Source organism: Callithrix jacchus, chromosome 8 (genome assembly GCF_049354715.1).
Source record: "Callithrix jacchus isolate 240 chromosome 8, calJac240_pri, whole genome shotgun sequence".
Classification (NCBI taxonomy): Eukaryota; Metazoa; Chordata; class Mammalia; order Primates; family Cebidae; genus Callithrix; species Callithrix jacchus.
The window spans coordinates 4,646,847-4,668,799 of record NC_133509.1 but is presented as its reverse complement, the minus strand read 5'-3'; the positions used below and the strand labels follow the sequence as shown (position 1 = coordinate 4,668,799).

The following is a 21,953-nucleotide window of genomic DNA, read 5'->3' as shown; positions in this document are numbered from 1 at the left end:
TTAGTCCTCTGCCCCTCAGCACAGTTTATTTTAAAGAAACTGAGAAAAACATTGTTCCAGAAACTAGAGTAGTAATGTTATTAACATGAACAGGTTTTAGGAATATCTGACTATATGATTACCTGGAATTATTTGTGTAGTAATTCCCTTGCATCCTTTTTATATACTATCTACCCAAGAACTAAAGGTCTGAATAATTTTTCCATGCTGTGCTTGTAAATACTTAATCTCCAAATTAAAAAGAAAATTTTAAATGTGTATGTAAAGCTGCAGAATAAGTTATTTGGGTTTATTGCTTTTATTTCAGAATTATTACTTATTTTCCTGTGTGTGGTACAGGAAAGTCCAGAGAGCTTGAATTGTGTATACCATTTTTCTTTTTTTTTTTTTCCATTTTTAAAGATGGACTATCACTCTGTCACCAGTCTGGAGTGCAGTGGCAGGATCTTGGCTCATTGCATACTCTGCCTTCCCAGTTCAGGCGATTCTCCCACCACAGCCTCCCAAGTAGTTGCGGTTACATGCGTGCACCACCAAGCCCAGCTAATTTCTGCAATTTTAGTAGATAGGTGGTTTCATGTTGTTGGCCAGGACGGTCTCAGTCTGTTGACCTCATGATCCTCCCACCTTGGCCTCCCAAAGTGCTGGGATTACACACGTGAGTCACTGTCCCTGGCCTGACTTTGCCTATACATTATAGTAGCTGGGCACCCCTGCTTTTAAAATGTGTGTTAGCCATACCTATGCTTATTTCTTCTTTCTCTTGTGCTTCAATGGAAAGACCTCCTATTTCTTGTTCTGAAAAGTTAGGATTGTTGAACTTTACCATTTCACGATGGAGGGGCCTCTTCATTCACATAGAAGCCTCCTCCTTTGTGGCAGTGTCAGGGTGTTGCGTCTAAAACTGTAAAAAGTCAATTAGTGCCGTATTGTATTTTTGGAGTTGTTTTGTGTCACTGTTAGTGACAGGGAGAGACAAAAAGAAGGAGTGCAAGAGAAGAAATAATTGAATTGGTAAGTACTGATAATAGCTGGCATTGTTTGTATCATTCTCATCTAACAGGAAAATTGTCTTACAAAGCGTTCTGGCTATACTTAGGTCTAGTCTGGAGACTGGAAATCTGCTTATGCTTATTGAGTTGTGACAAATTACGTGGACAGTTGGAAAAGCTGAGGTGTGGAGTGCTCTGATTGTTTGAATTCTGAACTCCCACAGTGCATACGAGTGTATTGGTTAATCTCTACTGTGTGTTTTAATTTATATGCTTTACTTAGCATTGATGTTAAATACTGAACTTACTTAAACACTGTGGTAGTGTTTGAAAGAAATACACAAATTTCATGGTATTGTTGACACCGTCTTTTTTCTGAGTTAATCTCTAGGGAAGTATAAATTAATTTTTCTAAGCAACTCACAGGCATAAAAGCAGAAAAGCTCAAAAGGCCACAAGATAATGGGAGTTATTTTAAGAATAATACTTAATTAGAAATGTAGGATACTAAATTGGAAACTTAAAAAAATCATATAAAAAGAGACAGTGAGGGGCTTATTTCTTTTTAGCAAAATCTGGAGAAAATATGCTTAGACTTTTCATATTATGCATTTTATATTATATAACTATATAAATAGGTTAACAGTTGAGAAAATTTTAGATCAAGTTCTTTTCTGATTGGTTATCATATATATCTATGTATGTATATAAATGTATATTGATATATATTTTATCTTAAAACAAATAGAAAATATTTTAGCTATAGTGAAATACAATGAATTATTTCAGAAATACAAGATTTTAAAAAATAAATAGTTATTAAAAGCATTTACAGTATCAAAAAAGCTGCAGCCTTTTTTTGGCAATTACGGAGTGGTATTCAGTTAAGAGTAATACTTGCTTTGTATAAGCTGCGCCAGAGAAGAGTGAAGATGAAAAGCCTACCATCTCCATATATAACCTATCTGTGCTGTGCACCAATAAGAACCTGCTTTAGATTTTCATGTCAGCTTACAACTCTCATACTTTTCAGGCTAAGTTAGTGGGTATTGAAAATATCACCAGGATAGGCTGGCTCTCTGTCGGCCTGCCTGTCCATCCATCTGTCCATCCGTCCGTCCGTCCGTCCATCCATCCATCAGTATTTTTTTCTTTTTGCTCTCTCATCCACTGACTCTCAAGAATGGGCTATCTAGAGACACATTCGGTAGTGTGGTTAACTGTTCGTGTATTAACTGTACAGTTTAAAAACAAAGCCTTACATTTCAGGTGTTTTCTTTAAAAGGAATGAGTTGTGACAGGGGTGTTAAGTAGTGTATAAACAAGGAAAAACACTGTGCTAGAACCAACCTATTCATCATGATCATCTTGTTCGTCTTCCTCCTCCTCTTCATCTTCATCTTCCTCCTTGTCCTTATGCAACTTCCTCACCTTCCTTCTCTTCCTTTATTTTTTTCAGCATTGACATGTCCTTCTTTTTTCTTTTTCTTTTTTTCTGCATCAGTCCTTCCTTCATTTCAGTATGCAGCAATATCCATTTCCTAGGTTTTTTCAGCTTCACAGCCTTCTTTTCATATGGCTGCTTGTCATAGGCACCATATCCACATCTTTCCAGTCTCTTTGCAACATCACCAATGGATGGGTTGGGATGGTCTCCTTAGATTTTTGGGCCGTACTCAGAGCAAGATAGAAAAAGACCGAAGGAGCCCTCTTGGGTGCATTGGGATCCCTGAACGTTTTTGTTTCTTTAGGAGGGATATAAGTTTTCATTTCTTTTTCATAACCATCCTGGTCCTCCTTTGCCACATCTTCAGATTTTCCTTTCTCTTTAGCAGACATGGTTTCCCACCTCTCAGCCCTTTTTAGAAAATTCTGAGAAGTTAACTGAAACTGAGTGCTGCTTTTTGTTCTCCTCCTGGCAAGTTTGCACAAATAATGCATATGACGGCATTTTACCTCTTGGCTTCTTGGGATCTTCTTTTGCCATGTTTGGTTATTTTTCCTCAGAGAAGTGCAGAGTCACCTGGTGCTCATCTGGCTCTCACTTGCCCCAGCACTGTCTCTATGGAAGTCAGTGTACTGTAATGGCTATGAGAAATATATGATTATTTAAAATTAACAAAGCTTTTATGTTGTAAAGCAACTTTGAAACTCATTCTAACAAGTAAAATTGTATTTGAAATTTTTGTTTTTTTCTTCTGAGAACTATCTTCTAGTGATTTTGTAGTGTTTGAAATGTTTTGCAAAGAAGTTGAATAAGAAATTCTATAGTTTTGGTATTGTAAAAGGCACTAGAATCCAACACTAAAGATGACAGAAACTGAAGCCTAGAGTTATAAAACTTGAGCAGTATGACATGGATCCATGTCTTTTGGCTTCCACTCCAGAGCTTTGTTTCTCTTACATTCTGAGTTAGGAGAGTTTAAGGGCTGCTAAAAGGCAAGAACTTAATGACAATAGAGACTATGACAGAAAGGATTAAAATAAGTTATTTTTGGTATCATTGACTTCAAAGATTAGCCATATTTACTACTGAAAAAGCAAATTTATATTTTAGGTTCAATTAAATATATATATATTTCTCGCTCTCTCTATTTTTATTTCTATATATATATGGAGAGAAAGATTTCTATCTACATATAGATAGGTACTCTCTCTATATAGAAATACTATACAAGGGCATATATATTTAGAGAGAGATATCTATCTATATACATAGAGGTATCTATAGATAAATATGTCTCTATAGATATCAGTATTATATAGATATCTCTGTGGATATCTATCTTCGTCTATAGATATCTGTAATACATAGACATCTATATATATATGTAGATATCTGTATAGATAGCTGTAGATATCTATATAGATCTATGTATCTCTATAGATATCTATATAATAGAGCTAGATCTATATCTCTATAGATATCTATATAATCTATAATATAGATTATAATATATAATGTAGATAATATATAGATATCTATAGAGATCTATATAGATCTCTCTCTCTCTTTCTCTCTCTCTCTATATATATATACCCTTGTAACAGTACCTCTATATTATGTAGATATCTATCTATCTATATAATCTATATAATATAGATTATAATATATAATGTAGATAATATACGATTATAATATATAATATAGATAATATATAGATATCTATAGAGATCTATATAGATCTCTCTCTCTATATATATATATACCCTTGTAACAGTACCTCTATATTATATAGATATCTATCTTATCTATCTATATATCTCTCTCTGTATGCCCTTGTAAGAGTGCCTCTGTATATATAGAGAAAGTACCTATCTATAGTTAGAGAGAGAGAAATTGAGAGATGAGGTCTCACTATGTTGCCAGGCTGGTCTTGAGCTCTTGAGCTTAAGTGATCCTCCTGCCTCAGCCTCCCAAAGTGCTAAGATGACAGGTGTGAGCCACCATGCCTGGCCAAGGTTCAACTCTTAATGAGTGATAAGTTATAGAAAAACTAGAAGAAATAGCATTTAGGAGTATGTGTATATGTATGTGTATGTTCTAGGAATACTCGGAGCTAAACCTCAGTCTTTCACATCTGTTGTAGCACAATTCAAAGATTAATGTTTGTACTAGTGACCTTGTAAGAATACAAGAGGACATTGGTCCAGGAGTCTGGCCCTTGAAAGAGCTGCTTCAGGGCCAGGCGCGGTGGCTGACGCCTGTAATCCCAGCACTTTGGGAGGCCCACGCGGGTGGATCACGAGGTCAAGAGATTGAAACCATCCTGGTCAACATGCTGAAACCCCGTCTATACTAAAAATACAATAAATTAGCTGGGCATGGTGGTGTGTGCCTGTAATCCCAGCTACTCAGGAGACTGAGGCAGAGAATTGCCTGAACCCAGGAGGCGGAGGTTGCGGTGAGCCGAGATCGCGCCATTGCACTCCAGCCTGGGAAACAAGAACGAAATTCCATCTCAAAAAAAAAAAGAAAGAGTTGCTTCTAAAGAGGCATTGTGAGGTCTGGTTTATTATAGAAATGTTATACTCTCTTGACGGTTTATAAATTGGGGAATTAGATAATCTCCATAAGCAATCTTGCTATCTTGTATTTATATTTGAATGTAAGTCTAGAATTCACAGACGTGGATTTTATTGGTTTCAGCTTCCAGAGACATCTTAGAACCATTTTTTATGGGCAGGCTGATAGATATACTAGTTAAAACTTTTTTGGCTTTAATTCATTTGCTCAAGATCATACAAGTTAGTGGCAGACTTGGTAGGGAAAGGCTCAGAAGGTAATATATCAAAGAACTGAGGCATGACATATATATGAGAAGAGTTAGAAATAAAATCAAGGTGATAGAATAGCTTTATAATCTTATACAGGTAAGGTACTTTTTCTTGGTCTAATTTCCTTCAGGCATAAAATGAGGGTGTTAGATCACAGTGCTAATATTATCTCTTCCAAAAGTTAATGGTTCTAAAGTACTTTTCCTTTAAAGGTGGAAATACCTTGATTGATGATGGCGGAGAGAAATAAAAAGTAAAAAAAAAATTTTTTTGTTTGTGCCAATTATCAAATGACTATATAAAAAGGTTATTCTTGTATGTAAATTAAGTAAATTTAGTATTTTACGTAAGTAAATTAAGTATTCTTATATGCAAATTAAGTAAATTAAGAGAAAATATGTCCACCACGGTTAACATTTTTGTGAATAGCCCTTCAGATCTCACATACCATTTTAAATTTCGTTTATCATAGGTCTCTTTTTCTGTCAGTAAATATAGCTCTACATTTTCCCTTTAATGGCTACATAATATTCTGTTTTATTCGTAAATGTATTATTTACCAGCCTACCAGCTAATGAATGTATAGATTGTTTCCTCTTTTTTTTTTTTACTGTTTAAAAGTGGAACAGGTAACATTTTGGCACGTTTTCTCCCCTCAATATTTTTATGGTTATTTCCTTAAGATTAATTTTCTAGAAGTAGCATTGTCAGACATTTACATTTTGATATATAGTGCCAGATAATGTTCTGAAAAGGTTACAGAGATTTATATTCTTAGACCTATAAGTTAAATATTGACTTAATAATATCTTTGTGTATAGGCTGTGGACATACTTTCTGAATTACTTGACAAAAGTGTCTCCTAATTTTAATACAGGATTTAATCAAGATATACACATTGTCTTTGTCACATCTTTGTAGTCAGAATGACTCTTAATAGCTTACTTGAGGAAAAATTGATAACAGTAAACTGCTCATGTACTCTTTAAGAAAATCTGGCTTTAACTCAGCATAAACATTTTGGGAGTCATCCTTTTTATTGATAAACAGTAGTTTGTTGGATGGACACTGTAATTTGTTAATACATTTGCCTGTTAATGGACATTTGGGTTGGGTTATTACAAGTAAAACTACTATAATGTGTTCGTTTGTTTTTTATTGCATTTTAGGTTTTGGGGTACATGTGAAGAACATGCAAGATTGTTGCATAGGTACACACATGGCAGTGTGATTTGCTGCCTTCCTCCCCATCACCTATATCTGGCATTTCTCCCCATGCTATCTCTCCCCAACTCCCCACCCACCACTGTCCCTCCCGTTTCCCCCTGACAGACCCCAGTGTGTGATGCTCTCCTCCCTGTGTCCATGTGTTCTCATTGTTCAACACCCACCTATGAGTGAGAACATGCGGTGTTTGATTTTCTGTTCTTGCCTCTGTTTGCTGAGAATGATGGTTTCCAGGTTCATCCATGTCCCTACAAAGGACACGAACTCATCATTTTTGATGGCTGCATAGTATTCCATGGTGTATATGTGCCACATTTTCCCAATCCAGTCTATCATCAATGGGCATTTGGGTTGATTCCAGGTCTTTGCTATTGTAAACAGTGCTTCAGTGAACATTCGTGTGCATGTGTCCTTATAGTAGAATGATTTATAATCCTTTGGATATATACCCAGTAATGGGATTGCTGGATCAAATGGAATTTCTAATTCTAGGTCCTTGAGGAATCACCACACTGTCTTCCACAATGGTTGAACTAGTTTACACTCCCACCAACAGTGTAAAAGTGTTCTTATTTCTCCACATAGTCTCCAGCATCTGTTGTCTCCCGATTTTTTAATGATCGCCATTCTAATTGGCATGAGATGGTATCTCAATGTGGTTTTGATTTGCATTTCTCTAATGACCAGTGATGATGAGCATTTTTTCATATATTTGTTGGCCTCATGTATGTCTTGTTTTGTAAAGTGTCTGTTCATATCCTTCGCCCACTTTTGAATGGTCTTATTTTTTTTTTCTTATAAATTTGTTTTAGTTCTTTATAGATTCTGGATATTAGCCCTTTGTCAGATGAGTAGATTACAAAAATTTTTTCCATTCTCTTGGTTGCCAGTTCACTCTCATTTACTGTTTCTTGTGCTGTGCAGAAGCTGTGGAGTTTGATTAGGTCTTGTTTGTCTATTTTGGCTTTTGTTGCCAATGCTTTTGGTGTTTTGGTCATGAAGTCCTTGCCTACAGCTATGTCCAGAATGGTTTTGCCTAGGTTTTCTTCTAGGGTTTTTATGGTGTTAGGTCTTATATTTAAGTCTTTAATCCATCAGGAGTTAATTTTAGTGTAAGGTGTCAGGAAGGGGTCCAGTTTCTGCTTTCTGCACATGGCTAGCCAGTTTTCCCAACACCATTTATTAAACAGGGAATCCTTTCCCCATTGCTTGTTTTTGTCAGGTTTGTCAAAGATCAGATGGTTGTAGATGTGTGGTGTTGCCTTCGAGACCTCTGTTCTGTTCTGTTGGTCTGCATCTCTGTTTTGGTACCAGTACCATGCTGTTTTGATTACTGTATATAGTTTGAAGTTTGGTAGTGTGATGCCCCCCGCTTTGTTCTTTTTGCTTAGAATTGACTTGGCTATGTGGGCTCTCTTTTGGTTCCATATGAAGTTCAAGGATTTTTTTTTCCAGTTCTGTGAAGAAGGTCATTGGTAGCTTGATAGGGATAGCGTTGAATCTGTAAATTACTTTGGGCAGTATGGCCATTTTCACAATATTGATTCTTCCTAACCATGAACATGGAATGTTTCTCCATCTATTTGCATCCTCTCTTATTTCGTTGAGCAGTGGTTTGTAGTTCTCGTTGAAGAGGTCCTTTATGTTCCTTATTAGTTGTATTCCTAGGTATTTTATTCTTTTGTTAGCAATTGTGAATGGCAGTTCGTTCTTGATTTGGCTCTCTTTAAGTCTGTTATTGGTATATAGGAATGTTTGTGATTTTTGCACATTGATTTTGTATCCTGAGACTTTGCTGAAGTTGCTTATCAGTTTCAGGAGATTTTGGGCTGAGATGATGGGGTCTTATACAATCATGTCGTCTGCAAATAGATACAATTTGGCTTCCTCCTTTCCTATTTGAATACCCTTTCTTTATTTTTCTTGCCTGGTTGCTCTGGCTTACTATGATGTTTTTTATATTAACTCATCAAGTAGTGGATGATTAAAGAGAAGATAAGAAGAGGGAAGGGAATGAAATAACTGCTAAGTTCCAGGAAGTCTTGCTGTTTTGCCTGAGCTCTAGAAAGAGGGTGTTTTGGAAACAAGGCAACCTGTGTGGAAACAAGACAAGGAAATGCCCAAAGAATGTTCATTTAAGCTGGTAGCATACACATTTTCTCTCCTCCAAGCTGATATGTTTCCTTCGAAATACAACTTAGGTGTGACTCCTAGAATTCTTTCCTGACCTCACAGTTCTGGGTGTCCTCTTTTTACTGCTGTTTATGTATTGATAAGCCCTCCCTATCTTTTGAACCTGGTAGTTTACAGGTCATTGGTCAAATGACTGACCTTTGGCTGGATGAGTAAATTAAATTCAACCAGCGTTTAATAAACTGTGAATGATTGCAGGGAGAGCTTAACACTTGACAAAGTTGGTACTTAAATGCCTTGCTTGTTTACATGTTGGACACCTTAGCTAGACTGAAAGCTTTTGAGAGTGCATATTTTATGTTATTTATTTTTGTATCCCTGTTCTTTAGTAGATAATAATTTTTCTTATTATTTGTTTGCTTAATAAGTTAATGCAGTTAAAATAACATTGGCATATGATTTGGAAATTGATATGCACACAAGTCTTATTTTTGAATATATTGTATGTTATAGTCAATCTGTAAAGTAGTTAGGGATTCAGGTCAATGGTTAAATGGATAACCTTTAAAAAGAGGCATGGAAACCAGATGTGGCTGAAAAATTAAATTCAGCAAGTATTTATTGGTTTGTGAATATACAGAAAAACGAATTTTAAAATTTCTCCTGAAAATTAAAAACTTTCAGGGGCATTTTCAGTAATAGAAAGTCAGAATGTGGTAAACGCTATAACAAAAGTATCATCAAAGAACTGAGGGTAGTGTGTACTACCTCGGTGAGCGAGCCTTAGGGAGACGTAGGAAGACTTCCCTGGGGAGGTGGAATTTGACTTGAACCTTGAAGGTAAGGTGTAGACCTTTGCTTTCTAGAGAAGAGTCTGTGATCACAGGAGAAGGGTCAACGCTGTTACTTTGGCTGCAACAATATTTCTTTTTAGTTGTCACAGCTTGGGAACTAAAGAAGAGAGTGTGTTCTTTGGCCTGGAATTACTCATCTGTGTATAGCTTGTATAGTCCCAAGTCAGATAAATGTAAATAACGGTCACTTAAAGTTAGTATGTTACAAGTTTTCATTCCAAGTGTCAGTTATTAAGTTGTATAGGTTTAACAACTGATTAATTTATTAATAAACATTATTTGAGTGCCTAATTTGTATGAGACACTTTTAGAAACTATCAATACAGTGATGAATAGGACGAAGGTTCTGTCCTTAAGCACTTTAGAGTCTAGTAATTCTGTTTGTAATTGATCAGAATAATGAGGCAACATTTCTTTTTTTTTTTGAGACTGAGTTTCGCTGTTGTTACCCAGACTGGAGTGCAATGGCACGATCTCGGCTCACCGCAACCTCCGCCTTCTGGGTTCAAGCAATTCTCAGGTGCACACCACCATGCCCAGCTAATTTTTTTATTTTTAGTAGAGACGGGGTTTCACCATGTTGACCAGGATGGTCTGGATCTCTTGACCTCATGATCCACCCGCCTTGCTCTCCCAAAGTGCTGGGATTATAGGCGTGAGCCACTGTGCCCGGCCCTGAAGCAACATTTCTCTGGTTGACTTGACTCCCATTATCCCTTTGACTGCCAGTACTAACCCTTTCTTTCTAAAACCCATGGGGTGGGGAGAGACATGCCTGGCCCTCCTCCACATCTCTGTTTCCTGAGAGATCAGTGTTGTAAGTGCGTGTGGAAAGTGGAGTCATCTTCAGCTTCCTCCTCTTCCTAGGGACAATCACTCTTGTCATTTTCTTATGCCCACTTGCCCTCCCCAAACAAATTAGACACGGGGATTGGGAAGACATGAGCATTGGTACTGGGAGAAAGGGCCTCCTGTCCACTGGAATTAGGAGGAAGAACATTTGGAGTTCTTTCTTCTCTCCAGACTCTTCATTTCTTCTCAAAAGAAAAAAAAAGTCTATTCTTTCTCCTACTCTCCCATCAGTTAATCCTTGTTGATGTTGGCAACTTTGGGAATAAATGGCAATTTTGAACGACATGGATCTCATCCCATGATACTCTGGATATTAACAAATTAATTTTATGCATAATATTATATGAAGTTGTTCTGTTTTAAATTCAATTAATGTAGATCTTAAAAAATTGTATTTGGCGATTCATGGCATATTGGAGGGATTACCACCCAGTTTTGACTATTAGAGAATCAATTTATAGCCATGGCCTTGGACCTTACAATTAAGTTTCTGAGCTGCCAGTCACATAAGGTGGAGGGATACCCTGCTGGAAGTAGTGAGAATGCAAAAAGTGAGTATTTTATGTCTGGTTCTCTTGGACAGAGAATCTGAGCTGTAAATATTTCTCCTCAAAGGAGTGGGTGATTGAGAGTTAACTAGAGCTATTTCCTGCTTGAGGTAGAGTCACAATATATGTACTATTTATATTTGTGTCTTGAGCAACAAAACAAAAGCAAGAGGTTGGCATGCAGAGGAGCTGGAAGAAAGGCAATAGATCTAAAGCTGATCTTTGTTTTAAATAGGCTGGATATTCTACACCCATGACTCATTCTTTGTGAAAGAATATGCTGTTTGGCCTTTTCAGGGGAACTACAGTGCATCCTATGATTTAGCATCTCAATGAGGGCTTATTCATTAGTTGAACAAAGGCTTTTTTTAGAAATGAGGATTATATTGTTAGTAATTTTAGAGGGAAAATGTCATTGTCCATTTTTATAGTTAATGTGGTGACCAAGGAAAACAGCCTCTTTTAGAAGTTCTGAAAGTACATGGGAAAAATTGTATGCTTGACTCTTTTTCTATTGGGAGAGTTTTGTGCTGACAGAAATTGAAGCTTATATAAGTACTGTTTTGTTGCTTTGGAAATATTTTTTTACCCTAAGTTTCAGGCTTTCAAAAGGAATTTATATTTTAAATTTATGATACATAAAATTCAATTTACGAAGTAATAGAACACTAATTCTTTTACAATTCCAATGTTTTAAGTAACTGTACTAAATAAACATGTTTTATTTTTTTTGTTCCCCTATACATTAGTAACCAATGGTAAGTGAGTTTTAGTGTTTTGAGTTTTTAAAAAGATTTTTAAGGTGACAGAACAATTGCAGCCCCCGCCGCCATCTCCGTAGATTATTAAGATCATCTTGCTTAGCTTCAGCTTGTATGGTCGCTTTTATGACTGGCACATGCTGCTGTGGCAAAGCAAGGACTGCCTGGTGTTAACTAGGTGAACAAAATTGAGAATAGACTCTGGAAATTCAGTTGCTATTTGTCATTGAGGGACTGTTTGAGGTCACAAGATCATGACTTTTGAATGAGACCGGTCATGGTTACTAGATTTTCTTTAGCCCCAGTCAGCTTCAGGAGGAGCTTCCCATTTGCATAGGTACACTTCTGAAGTAAGTAAGACACCACTGCATTCACCATCAATTCCCTTCAAAGGCATTGGCATGGAGGACAAGGGAGTTGATGATGAATGCAGTGGTGTAATTATAGTAATAATTGATTATGGGATTTAAACTGAATAAGGAAGAGAAAGAATATCTGGTAATAGGCAATAAAGTGTTAGCATTGGAGGACTGAAGGGTTCTTCTGATGTTAAAGAGTTGTTGGACCCTAGAGGGAATGTGCTGAAAAGATAAGTGGGGGAAAGAAAGTGGAATACTAGAGAATACTAGAAGCTGAGATTATAAAGTGCTTTCAGTTATCAATAATGACAAGTTCAGAAGTATAACTATGGAAATGAGAGGCTGAGGTAGGAAAAGATCATTGGAGAAAAGAGCTGAGTATATTGAAAAGATCATCATCATGATGATGAGGTGGTGTCGGAAAGACTCACAGTAAGTCAGGATCTACAAATAAGGAAATAAGGGCAGCAGTGACTTGAATGACAGCAGTAAGTTGGGGTAGTCAGTGATATAGTCTCATGACAGTAAAAAACTGAGCTACTATCACAATAGGCTTAGTGGTCCTAAGGGAGAAAGTGGTAGATAGTTGTGTTTTGTAAAATGAGAGGTATCTTCCCAAGAATTGGAAGACTTCTGGGGTTCTCCTTGATTTTTGCTTGAGTCCTCCTGATGGAAGTCAGGAATGCTGCAGAAGGATTCTCGTTACCCCTGTCAGATGATGGACCAGAAACATACTCTCTTGAGGACAGCCAAATTCTGTGTATTGCTGATAGGGTTAGAATAATGAGTGATTTTTGATTGTCCTGTTTTAGAATTCTCAAGTCATCCATATGACAAAAAGCTAAAGACCAATGATTTTTATTGAGGGGGATCGTAGGAACCTGCTAGGTTTTAACATTAAAATAACTAGCGTAGGCCAGGCGAGGTGGTGCACGCTTGTAATCCCAGCACTTTGGGAGGCGAAGGTGGGCGGATCATGCGGTCGGGAGATCGAAATCATCCTGCTAGCATGCTGGAACCCAGTCTCTACTAAAAATATAAAAATTAGCCGGGTGTGGTGGGTGCATGTCTATAATCCGAGCTACTTGGGAGGCTGAGGCAGAAGAACTGCTTGAACCCGGGAGGCGGAGGTTGCAGTGAGCTGAGATCGTGCACTGCACTCTAGCCTGGTGACAGAGTGATACTCTATCTCAAAAAAAAAAAAAAGACTAGTGTAATTCCTTTCCCATAGGTACCCAGTAAGCATTTATGGTTTTCATTAATTAAGACAGTTAAATTTTCATTTATAAGATAATTCTCATAATTGGTTATACATAAATATGTGACAGTAATATTTGTTCTTTGTATTTTAGACTATCCCCATAAATATGGTCCTCAGGGGGGCTGTGCAGATCATTCAGTATTTGAAAGGATGAGGAAATACCAGATGACTGGTGTAGAGGAAGTAACACAGGTAAGGATTTTAACACTAGCTTGCATTTAGGAAATGGAAATGAACTTGAGCATGTATATCTACATTTAAAAATGTATGTTCTAGAATTTCTACCACTATGGGGAGTGTTTTTTAATGCTCAAAGAGGCCAGGTTGTACTGAGGTTTGAATACAAATATATGTGACCCAAAAAAGCCCACTAAAATATACTGTCTTGTCTATGTTTTAACAGAAAACAGATGTTTCATATAAGTGTAAATATTTGTGTTAGTATTTAAGTGACCACTTACCCTCGTTTGCCAAGGTATTCTTCATTTTTAACACTGAAAGTTATGTGTCCATAGATAATCTGGTTGGTCATGTTAATAAAAGTCTCAGGGCTTTTCATATTTTAATTCTTCTTTTTGTTTTCCTTCTTTTTTTTTTAGTCATAAGTGACAAATTATAGTTATTCAAAATGTAAGTTCACAATGAGAAAACATTTCTTTTATGATAAAACATATATATTTTGGACATCCTTTTTAAAAATAGTATGGTAGAGTAATGTTTCTTGAGACGTGAATATTTGTATTCGCATCTGTTTCTTGATCTGTAAAATGGCATAAACAATTCTGTTTCAGGTGGGTGTTTCTAGTATTAAGTGAGATTTTATTCTTACCTGTCTTGAACACATACACATTGGTCTTCTGCCATGGTCAGAGACTGTGGAAAGTTCTGGGAATATGTGGAGATTAACATGAAGGCTTATTCTCAAAAGTTTATGGTTTAATTGGAGATAGAAACAATTTAGGTTAGTAGGAGAGAGAAGAGGATTAAGAATAGGATGATATTCTACACACAAGAGAAATAGCTAACCTAGCCTTGGAAGTGTTTGAAGGCAGTAATCAGAAACCTTAAGAATAAGTAGAAGTTAGGTTAGCCATGAGGATATGAAAACACTATTCCAAACAGGAGAAACAGTACATATAAAGGCCAGGGAGACAGAAAGATCAGTAAAGAATTTTTAACCTGGCGGGGTAGAGTTTAAGGCTAGAGTTTAGGAGACTAATGAGAAGTTGTAGTTATTCAATTGAGAAGTGATAGTGGCTTGTACTAATGTATTGCCAATGTGGATAGAGAGGTTGAGATTATAGACCATTAGATATGATAGAATTTAGCAGGGTGGCTTGATAAAATATTAATATACAAAAGTAGGTTGCATTTATTTATACTGTGAGTAGACTACCAGAAATATAATGAAAAAGTGGACGTTTAATAATAATATCAGAGACTATTATGTATTACAGAATAAATGTGACAAAGAATTATAAGACCTATATAAGGAAAATCAAAACTTTATTAAAAATTTTAAGGAAGCTTGATTTTAAATAAATGGAGAGACATACCATATTAATGGGAAATATTTAATATTATAAAAATGTCAGTTCTCCCTGTATTGATTTGTAGATTCAATACAAGTTCAATACATGTTACAACAGGTTTATTTACAACACTTATCAATGGGTCTAAAATGTTATATGGAAAAGTGAGGACTAAGAAGAATTAGGGCCCATTGAAAGATGGTGAACAGGAAAGAGGGTTTTACCCTAGGAAGTATTAAGACTTACTATAATAATTGAGGTTATGATAGCACAAGGATGGACACATTGACTAGTGGGATAAAAATGAGTGCTTAGAAAAAGACCCATGCATGTATGAAACTTTTTTGTGTGGTAGAGATGCAATCTCAAATTAGTAAGGAAAAGTTGGGACCATTAAATAAATGGATTCAGGAAACATGTTTATCTGTTTGAAAAAAGATGAAGTTGGATCATATATTTACAACAGAAACATCCAGATAGGTTGAAGTATTAAATGTCTAAAGTGAAAACTTTGAAACTTGAAGATTTCCCTTTCAAGCTGTGATAGAGTAACTCATATCTAACCAGGCTTTCTACAGTAAACAACTGGAAAACTGGGTGGGGGAAAAAAAAGTGAAACAGTTATTTTCACATTTTCAGCAATGTTGCTGAGTTGAATAGTTAGAAGTCAGAGTTCAGGAAGACTGAGGCGTCTGGACTTATGGGCACAATTGCTGAGAGGAGAGAACTGTGTTGAGAAAAAGCTCCAGATATCTCCACAGGTGTTGCCTTCCTTGAGACTTAGCTGAATACTAAGCTGTGCCTGCACAGGTTGAAATTCTATGAGAAAACTATGAGACAAAGAAAAACTACTGGCACTCTATGAAGTGAACAACTATCAGAATACTTGGACCAGGTGGTGGTTCATGTGTGTAGTCCTAGGATTTTAGAAGGCTGAGGCAGGAGAATCACTTGAGGCCAGGAGTACGAGACCAGCCTGAGCATCCTAGCGAGATCTCATCTCCATACATTTTTTTTCTTTTAATTAGCTGTGGTGGTGAGCACCTGTAGTCTCAGCTACTCTGGAGGCTGACATAGGACGACTGCTTGAGCGCAGGAGGTTGAGGCTGCTGTGATCCGTGATTGTGTCATGGCACCCCAGCCTGGGCAGCAGAGCGAGACTCTGTCTCTAAAAAAATTGCACATAGTAGAGATCCCAAGCCATGGTAGCAGGGCTAACCTAGCCCTAGGGTAGTAGCTACTCTAGACCTGCCCTTCCTAAGCAGAAAAACAAGCCTCAAAAATATGAGACTGCTTTTCAAATAAATTAGTTGTCTGTCAGAGAAAAGCTCAATAATATTTGTTAAAGGAGGATACTAAGTTCAGATACTCAACAATTTAACATTCACAGGTTAAATATTCAAAGAACATTACTAGATGACAGGAAACTGAAAAATGTGATTCATAATAAGGAAAAAAGCCAACTAAATAGAAAAACAACCAGTAATTATAGACGTTAAGAGGCAAGGACTTTAAAACAACTATTATTAGTATATTCAGCGAATTAAAGAAAGATGTGTACACAAAAAAGAAAGAATAGAAATTCTAATAAAGAACAATATGGAACTTCTAGGCTGAAAAATGTATTACATGAAGTAAAAAATTTAGTGGATAGGCTTAAAAGAAAATTAATTACTATAGAAGTCAACATGAATATACTTGAATAAAGGAAAATACAACAATAATATCCGTATCTAAGCACAGAGAGAAAATAATTGATGTCCAAGAGGAAGAGATACAGAAAAAAATATTTTAAAATTAATGCCTCCAAATTTTTCAGATATGAAGAAAAATTTCAACTCATGGTTTGAGAAACTCAGTGAAACACATGCAGGATAAACACAAAGAAAACCATACCAGGGTATATTATAATTAAATTACTGGAAACACCTGAAAATCAGAGCAAACTATAAAAGCAGCCAGAGAAAAGGAGATACATTTACATACAGGGGAACAAAGATAAGTAGAACTGGTGAGTTCTCATCACACAGTCAAACTGGAAGACATAGAATAACATCTTCCAAGTGTTGAAAGAAAACCGTGCCAAACTAGAATTCTGTATTCTGTGAAAAGAATCTTCGAAAACAAGGGCAAATTAAAGATCTTTTTAAAATAAAAATTGAGAGAATTTGTCTATAGGAAACCTACACTGTAAGAAACATTAAAGGAAGTTCTTCAGGTAGCAAAATATACCAGATGGAAACACAGGTATACACAGAGGAGTTAAGGACATTAAATAGTAGCTATATAGGTAAATGTTAAGCAGTTTTTTTCTCATTTAAGAAAAACTTCAAGAGATTAATACCTAAGTCAAAATAATACGGTATAAAGGATTTTGTAGTGTACAGAGAATCAGAATTGACGACAGTAGCACAAAGGACAAGAGAAAGAGCAGAAGCATATTTTGTTTCTTAAACAGTTTGTGAAGTGGTGTAACTTTGACAGGTAAACCGTGCTGTGATAAAGATAGATATTGTAAACCTTAGAGCTGGAGTCAGCAAACTACAGCCTGTGGGCCAACCATTTGCTTTTTAAGTAAAGTTTTATTCGAAAACAGCCACACCCATTCACTGATACATTGTCTATGGCTACTTTTACATTATAGTGGCAGAATTGAGTAGTTGTGATAGAGACCATGTTGTCCAAAAGTCTAAATATTTACTTATAAAGCCTTTTAAGAAAAAAAGAAAAGCAAATAATTTAACAGATTAATAAAATAAATCAAATGTAATTAAAACAGTTAATTCAAGAGAAATAGAGAAAAAGGAACAAAAAACAGATGGGACAAATAGAAAATAAATAGCAAGATGATAAGTTTAAATGTAACCATATTGATGACTGCATTAAATGTAAATGGACTGCTGAGGCATGAAGATTGCTTGAGGCTGAGAGTTCAAGACTAACCTGTTCCACATAGCGAGACCCATTCTCCATTTTTTTAAATTAGAAAAGTATAAACGGACTAAGCACATTAATTAAGAAACACATTAATTATTAGTATGTACAAAGAATTAAAGACATGAACACAAAAAGGAGAGAATAGAAATTCTAATAAAGAACCAAATGTAACTTTTAGGCTAAAAATTGGATTATCTGAAGTAAATATTTAGTGGATATGCTTAAAGATTTAGAGTGATTACAAAAAAAAAATCAGACCAAATTAGTCTAGAAGAAATGCAATTTAAAAGTAAAGACACAGTTTAACATTTAAAGAGCTAGGTGAGATGGTTCACTCCTATAGTCCCAGCTAGTCAGGACGCTGAGGTAGGAGGATTGCTTGAACCAAGAAGGTTGAGGCTGCAGTGACCTGTGATTGATTGTGCCGCTGTACTCCAGCCCAGGCCACAGAGTGAGACCCTGTTTTAAAAAAAAAAAAAAAAAAAAGTTTATTGTTTTGGATTTGGGTCATAAAAAGATGAAAAAGAAATTGGTTTTAATCCTGCTATGAATTGGCCGGGCGTGGTGGCTCAAGCCTGTAATCCCAGCACTTTGGGAGGCCAAGGCGGGTGGATCACGAGGTCAAGAGATCGAGACCATCCTGGTCGACATGTTGAAACCCCGTCTCTACTAAAAATACAAAAAATTAGCTGGGCGTGGTGGCACATGTCTGTAATTCCAGCTACTGAGGAGGCTGAGGCAGGAGAATTGCCTGAACCCAGGAGGCGGAGGTTGCGGTGAGCCCAGATGGCGCCATTGCACTCCAGCCTGGGAAACAAGAGTGAAACTCCATCTCAAAAAACTGGGTAACAAGAGTGAAACTCCATCTCAAAAAAAACAAACAAACAAATTATGCTATGAATTAATTTATGGATTCATATTCTTAGAGTTTATCCTTAAGGACAGTCTTAAAGTCCTTGGGAAAACAAGAGAAAGCTTCATAACATTCTATGAGGCCAGTGTTACTGTGACAGTCACACCAAACAGGGACATTACAGGCCAGTGTTCCTCATGAATGGAAAAGTAAAACTTCTTAAACTGTTAGCACATGAAATCCAGCAACATAAAAGTCACACGTTATGCTTAAATGAAGTTTATTCCAGAAATGCAGGATTGATTAACAGTATAACATCTGTGTAACCCACCACAGAAATATAATAAAGGATGAAACCCTTCTGATAATCTCAGTAGACTAGTAAAAAAGTATTGCTAAATTTCAACACCTAATATTTGGCAAACTAAAAATAGAAGGAAAATTTCTTAGGCTAGTATGAGCTTTTGTAAAAAACCTATAGTTGACACTGTGCTTAAAAGTGAGAGACTAAGTCCTTTTCCTTTGAACCAGGAATAAAAACTTTTTTTTTTCTGAGACAGAGTCTCACTCTGTTGCCAAGGTTGGAGTACAGTGGTGCGATCTTGCCTCACTGCAACCTCCACCACTTTGGTTCAAGCGATTCTCCTGCCTCAGCCTCCTGAGTAGCTGGGATTACAGGCATGCACCACCATCCTTGACAAACTTTGTATTTTTAGTGTATTTTCATGTTGGTCAGGTTGGTCTTGAACTTTTGACCTCGTGATCCACCAACTCAGCCTCCCAAAGTGCTTCGATTACAGACGTGAGCCGCTCTGCCTGACTGAGCAATAAAAACTTTCACTCAGCATTATATTCAAAGTCCTAGTCACCATAATAAGGCAAGAAAAAGAAATGAAAGACATACAGATTATAGAGGAAGTGGTTAAAGGTAATACAAGAGTAAACCTAGAAAAGGTTCCCAGAATCAACAAGCAAACTTATCAAGGACATAGGCTAAAAGTTGGTATAATCAATCGTATTCTTTATACTGGCAATGAATATTTAGAAAATGAAAGAAAAATAGCATCAAAATATAAAATACATCAAATAAATTTAACAAAATATGTAAAAGATATGTACATGAAAAACTGGAAAACATTGCCAAGAAAAATTAAAGATCTAAATAAATTGAGAAACGTACTTCATTTGCAGTTGGAATGCTCAATGTTAACATGTCAGTTCTCCCCAGATTGTTCTTCAGGTTCAGAACAGTTCTCCCCAGATTGTTCTGCAGGTCCACTATCAAGAATTCCAGTGGACATTTATTTAGTAATTGACAAACTGATTCTAAAAATTATACTGAAAAGGAAAAGATCTAGAATAGAGAAACAATTTTCAAAAAAGAATATGGCTGGAAGATTTAATAGTATTTGATTTTTAAGACTTAGTATAAAGTTCCAGTAATCAAGATAGTGTCATTTTGGCCTGGGCACGATGGCTCACACCTATAAACCTAGCACTTTAGGAAGTTGAGGTGGGCAGATCATGAGGTCAAGAGATCGAGACCTTCCTGGCCAACATGGTGAAACCTCGTCTCTACTAAAAATGCAAAAATTAGCTATGCTTGGTGGCGCATGCCCATAGTTTCAGCTATTTGGGAGGCTGAGGCAGGAGAAACACTTGCACCCAGGAGGCGAAGGTTTGCAGTGAGCTCAGATCGCATCACTGCACTCCAGCCTGGTGACAGAGTGAGACTCCATCTCAAAAAAAAAAAATTTATTCCATGCCAGTAGAAACCAGAAGAGCAAGAGTAGCTATACGTATATCAGTCAAAATAGATTTCAGGACAAAAACTCTTAAGAGACAAAGGTGGTCACTATATAACGATAAAGGGGGCTGGGCATGGTGATTCGCACCTGTAATCTCAGCACTTTGGGAGGTGGAGGCAAGCCAATCACCTGAGATCAGGAGTTCGAGACCAGTCTGGCCAACATGGCAACACCCTGTCTCTATTAAAAATACAAAAATGAACTGGGTGTGATGGTGGGAACCTGTAATCCCAGCTACTCAGGAAACTGAGGCAAGAGAATCACTTGAACCCAGGAGGTGGAGGTTGTAATGAGGTGAGATTGTGCCACTGCACTCCAGTCTGGGTGACAGAGCGAGACTCTTATCTCAAAAAGTGTGTGTGTGTGTGTGTGTGTGTGTAAAATAAGGGGGTGACTTCAGTGTGTGTGTGTGTGTAAAATAAGGGGGTGACTTCAGTGTGTGTGTGTAAAATAAGGGGGTGACTTCAGCGTGTGTGTGTGTAAAATAAGGGAGTGACTTCAGCGTGTGTGTGTAAAATAAAGGGGTGACTTCAGCGTGTGTGTGTAAAATAAGGGGGTGACTTCAGCGTGTGTGTGTGTGTGTAAAATAAGGGGGTGACTTCAGCGTGTGTGTGTGTAAAATAAGGGGGTGACTTCAGCGTGTGTGTGTAAAATAAGGGGGTGACTTCAGCGTGTGTGTGTGTGTGCGTGTAAAATAAGGGGGTGACTTTAGCGTGTGTGTGTGTGTGTCTAATGATAAAGGGGTGAGTTCAGCCAGAGGATTTAACGACTGTAAGTATATATTGATATGGTTTGGATATTTGTCCCTGCCCAAACCTTCTGTTGAATTGTAATCCTCAGTGCTGGAGGTGGGACCTGGTGGGAGGTGTTTGGATCATGGGGGCAGATCCCCCGTGGCTTGGTGCTGTCTTCGTGATACGAGTTTTGGTGGTTTGAAAGTATGTGGCACCTCCCCGTACGCTTGCTTGCCTTGCATCTACCATGTCATGTGCCTGTTGCCTGTTCACCTTCTGCCCATGCTTACAAGCTTCCTGAGGCCTCTCTAGAAGCCAAGGGGATGACAGCACCATGCTTCCTGGAAAGCCTGCAGAATCATGAGCCAGTTAAACCTCTTTTCTTGATAAATTACTCAGTGTCAGTTATTTCTTTATAACCATGTAAAAATGGCCTAATACATATATGCACCCAACACTGGAGCACCCAATTATATAAAGCAAAATATTATTAGAGCTAAAGAGAGATAGACTTCAATGTAGTAATAGCTGAGGACTTCAGTACCCCACTTTCGGCAATGGATGGACCTTCCAGACAGAAAATCAACAAAGAAACATCGGACGTAATCTGCAGTACAGATTGCAGACGGACCTAATGGGTATTTATAGACCATTTCATCCAGTGGCTGCAGAACATACATTTTTTTCTCCTCAGCACCTGGGTTATTCTCAAGAATAGACCATATGTTTGGTTATAAAACAAGTCTTCAAACATTCAAAAAACTGAAATAATATCCAGCATCTTCTCTTGATCACACTCAAATAAAACTAGAAATCAATAACAA

At 37.0% G+C, this 21,953-nt stretch overlaps 1 protein-coding gene across 5 annotated transcripts in view; it reads left to right on the top strand.

Annotated features, from left to right (window-relative positions):
* Nucleotides 1-21,953, top strand: part of ADAM10 (ADAM metallopeptidase domain 10) — a 155,414-nt gene that overhangs the window by 77,602 nt on the left and 55,859 nt on the right. For all 5 annotated transcript variants that reach the window (XM_078333252.1, XM_035258711.3, XM_078333254.1 and 2 more), the window contains one exon: nt 13,357-13,457. In XM_078333252.1, coding sequence (XP_078189378.1) covers nt 13,357-13,457 — 101 coding nt within the window. The remainder of the gene's footprint in view (nt 1-13,356; nt 13,458-21,953) is intronic.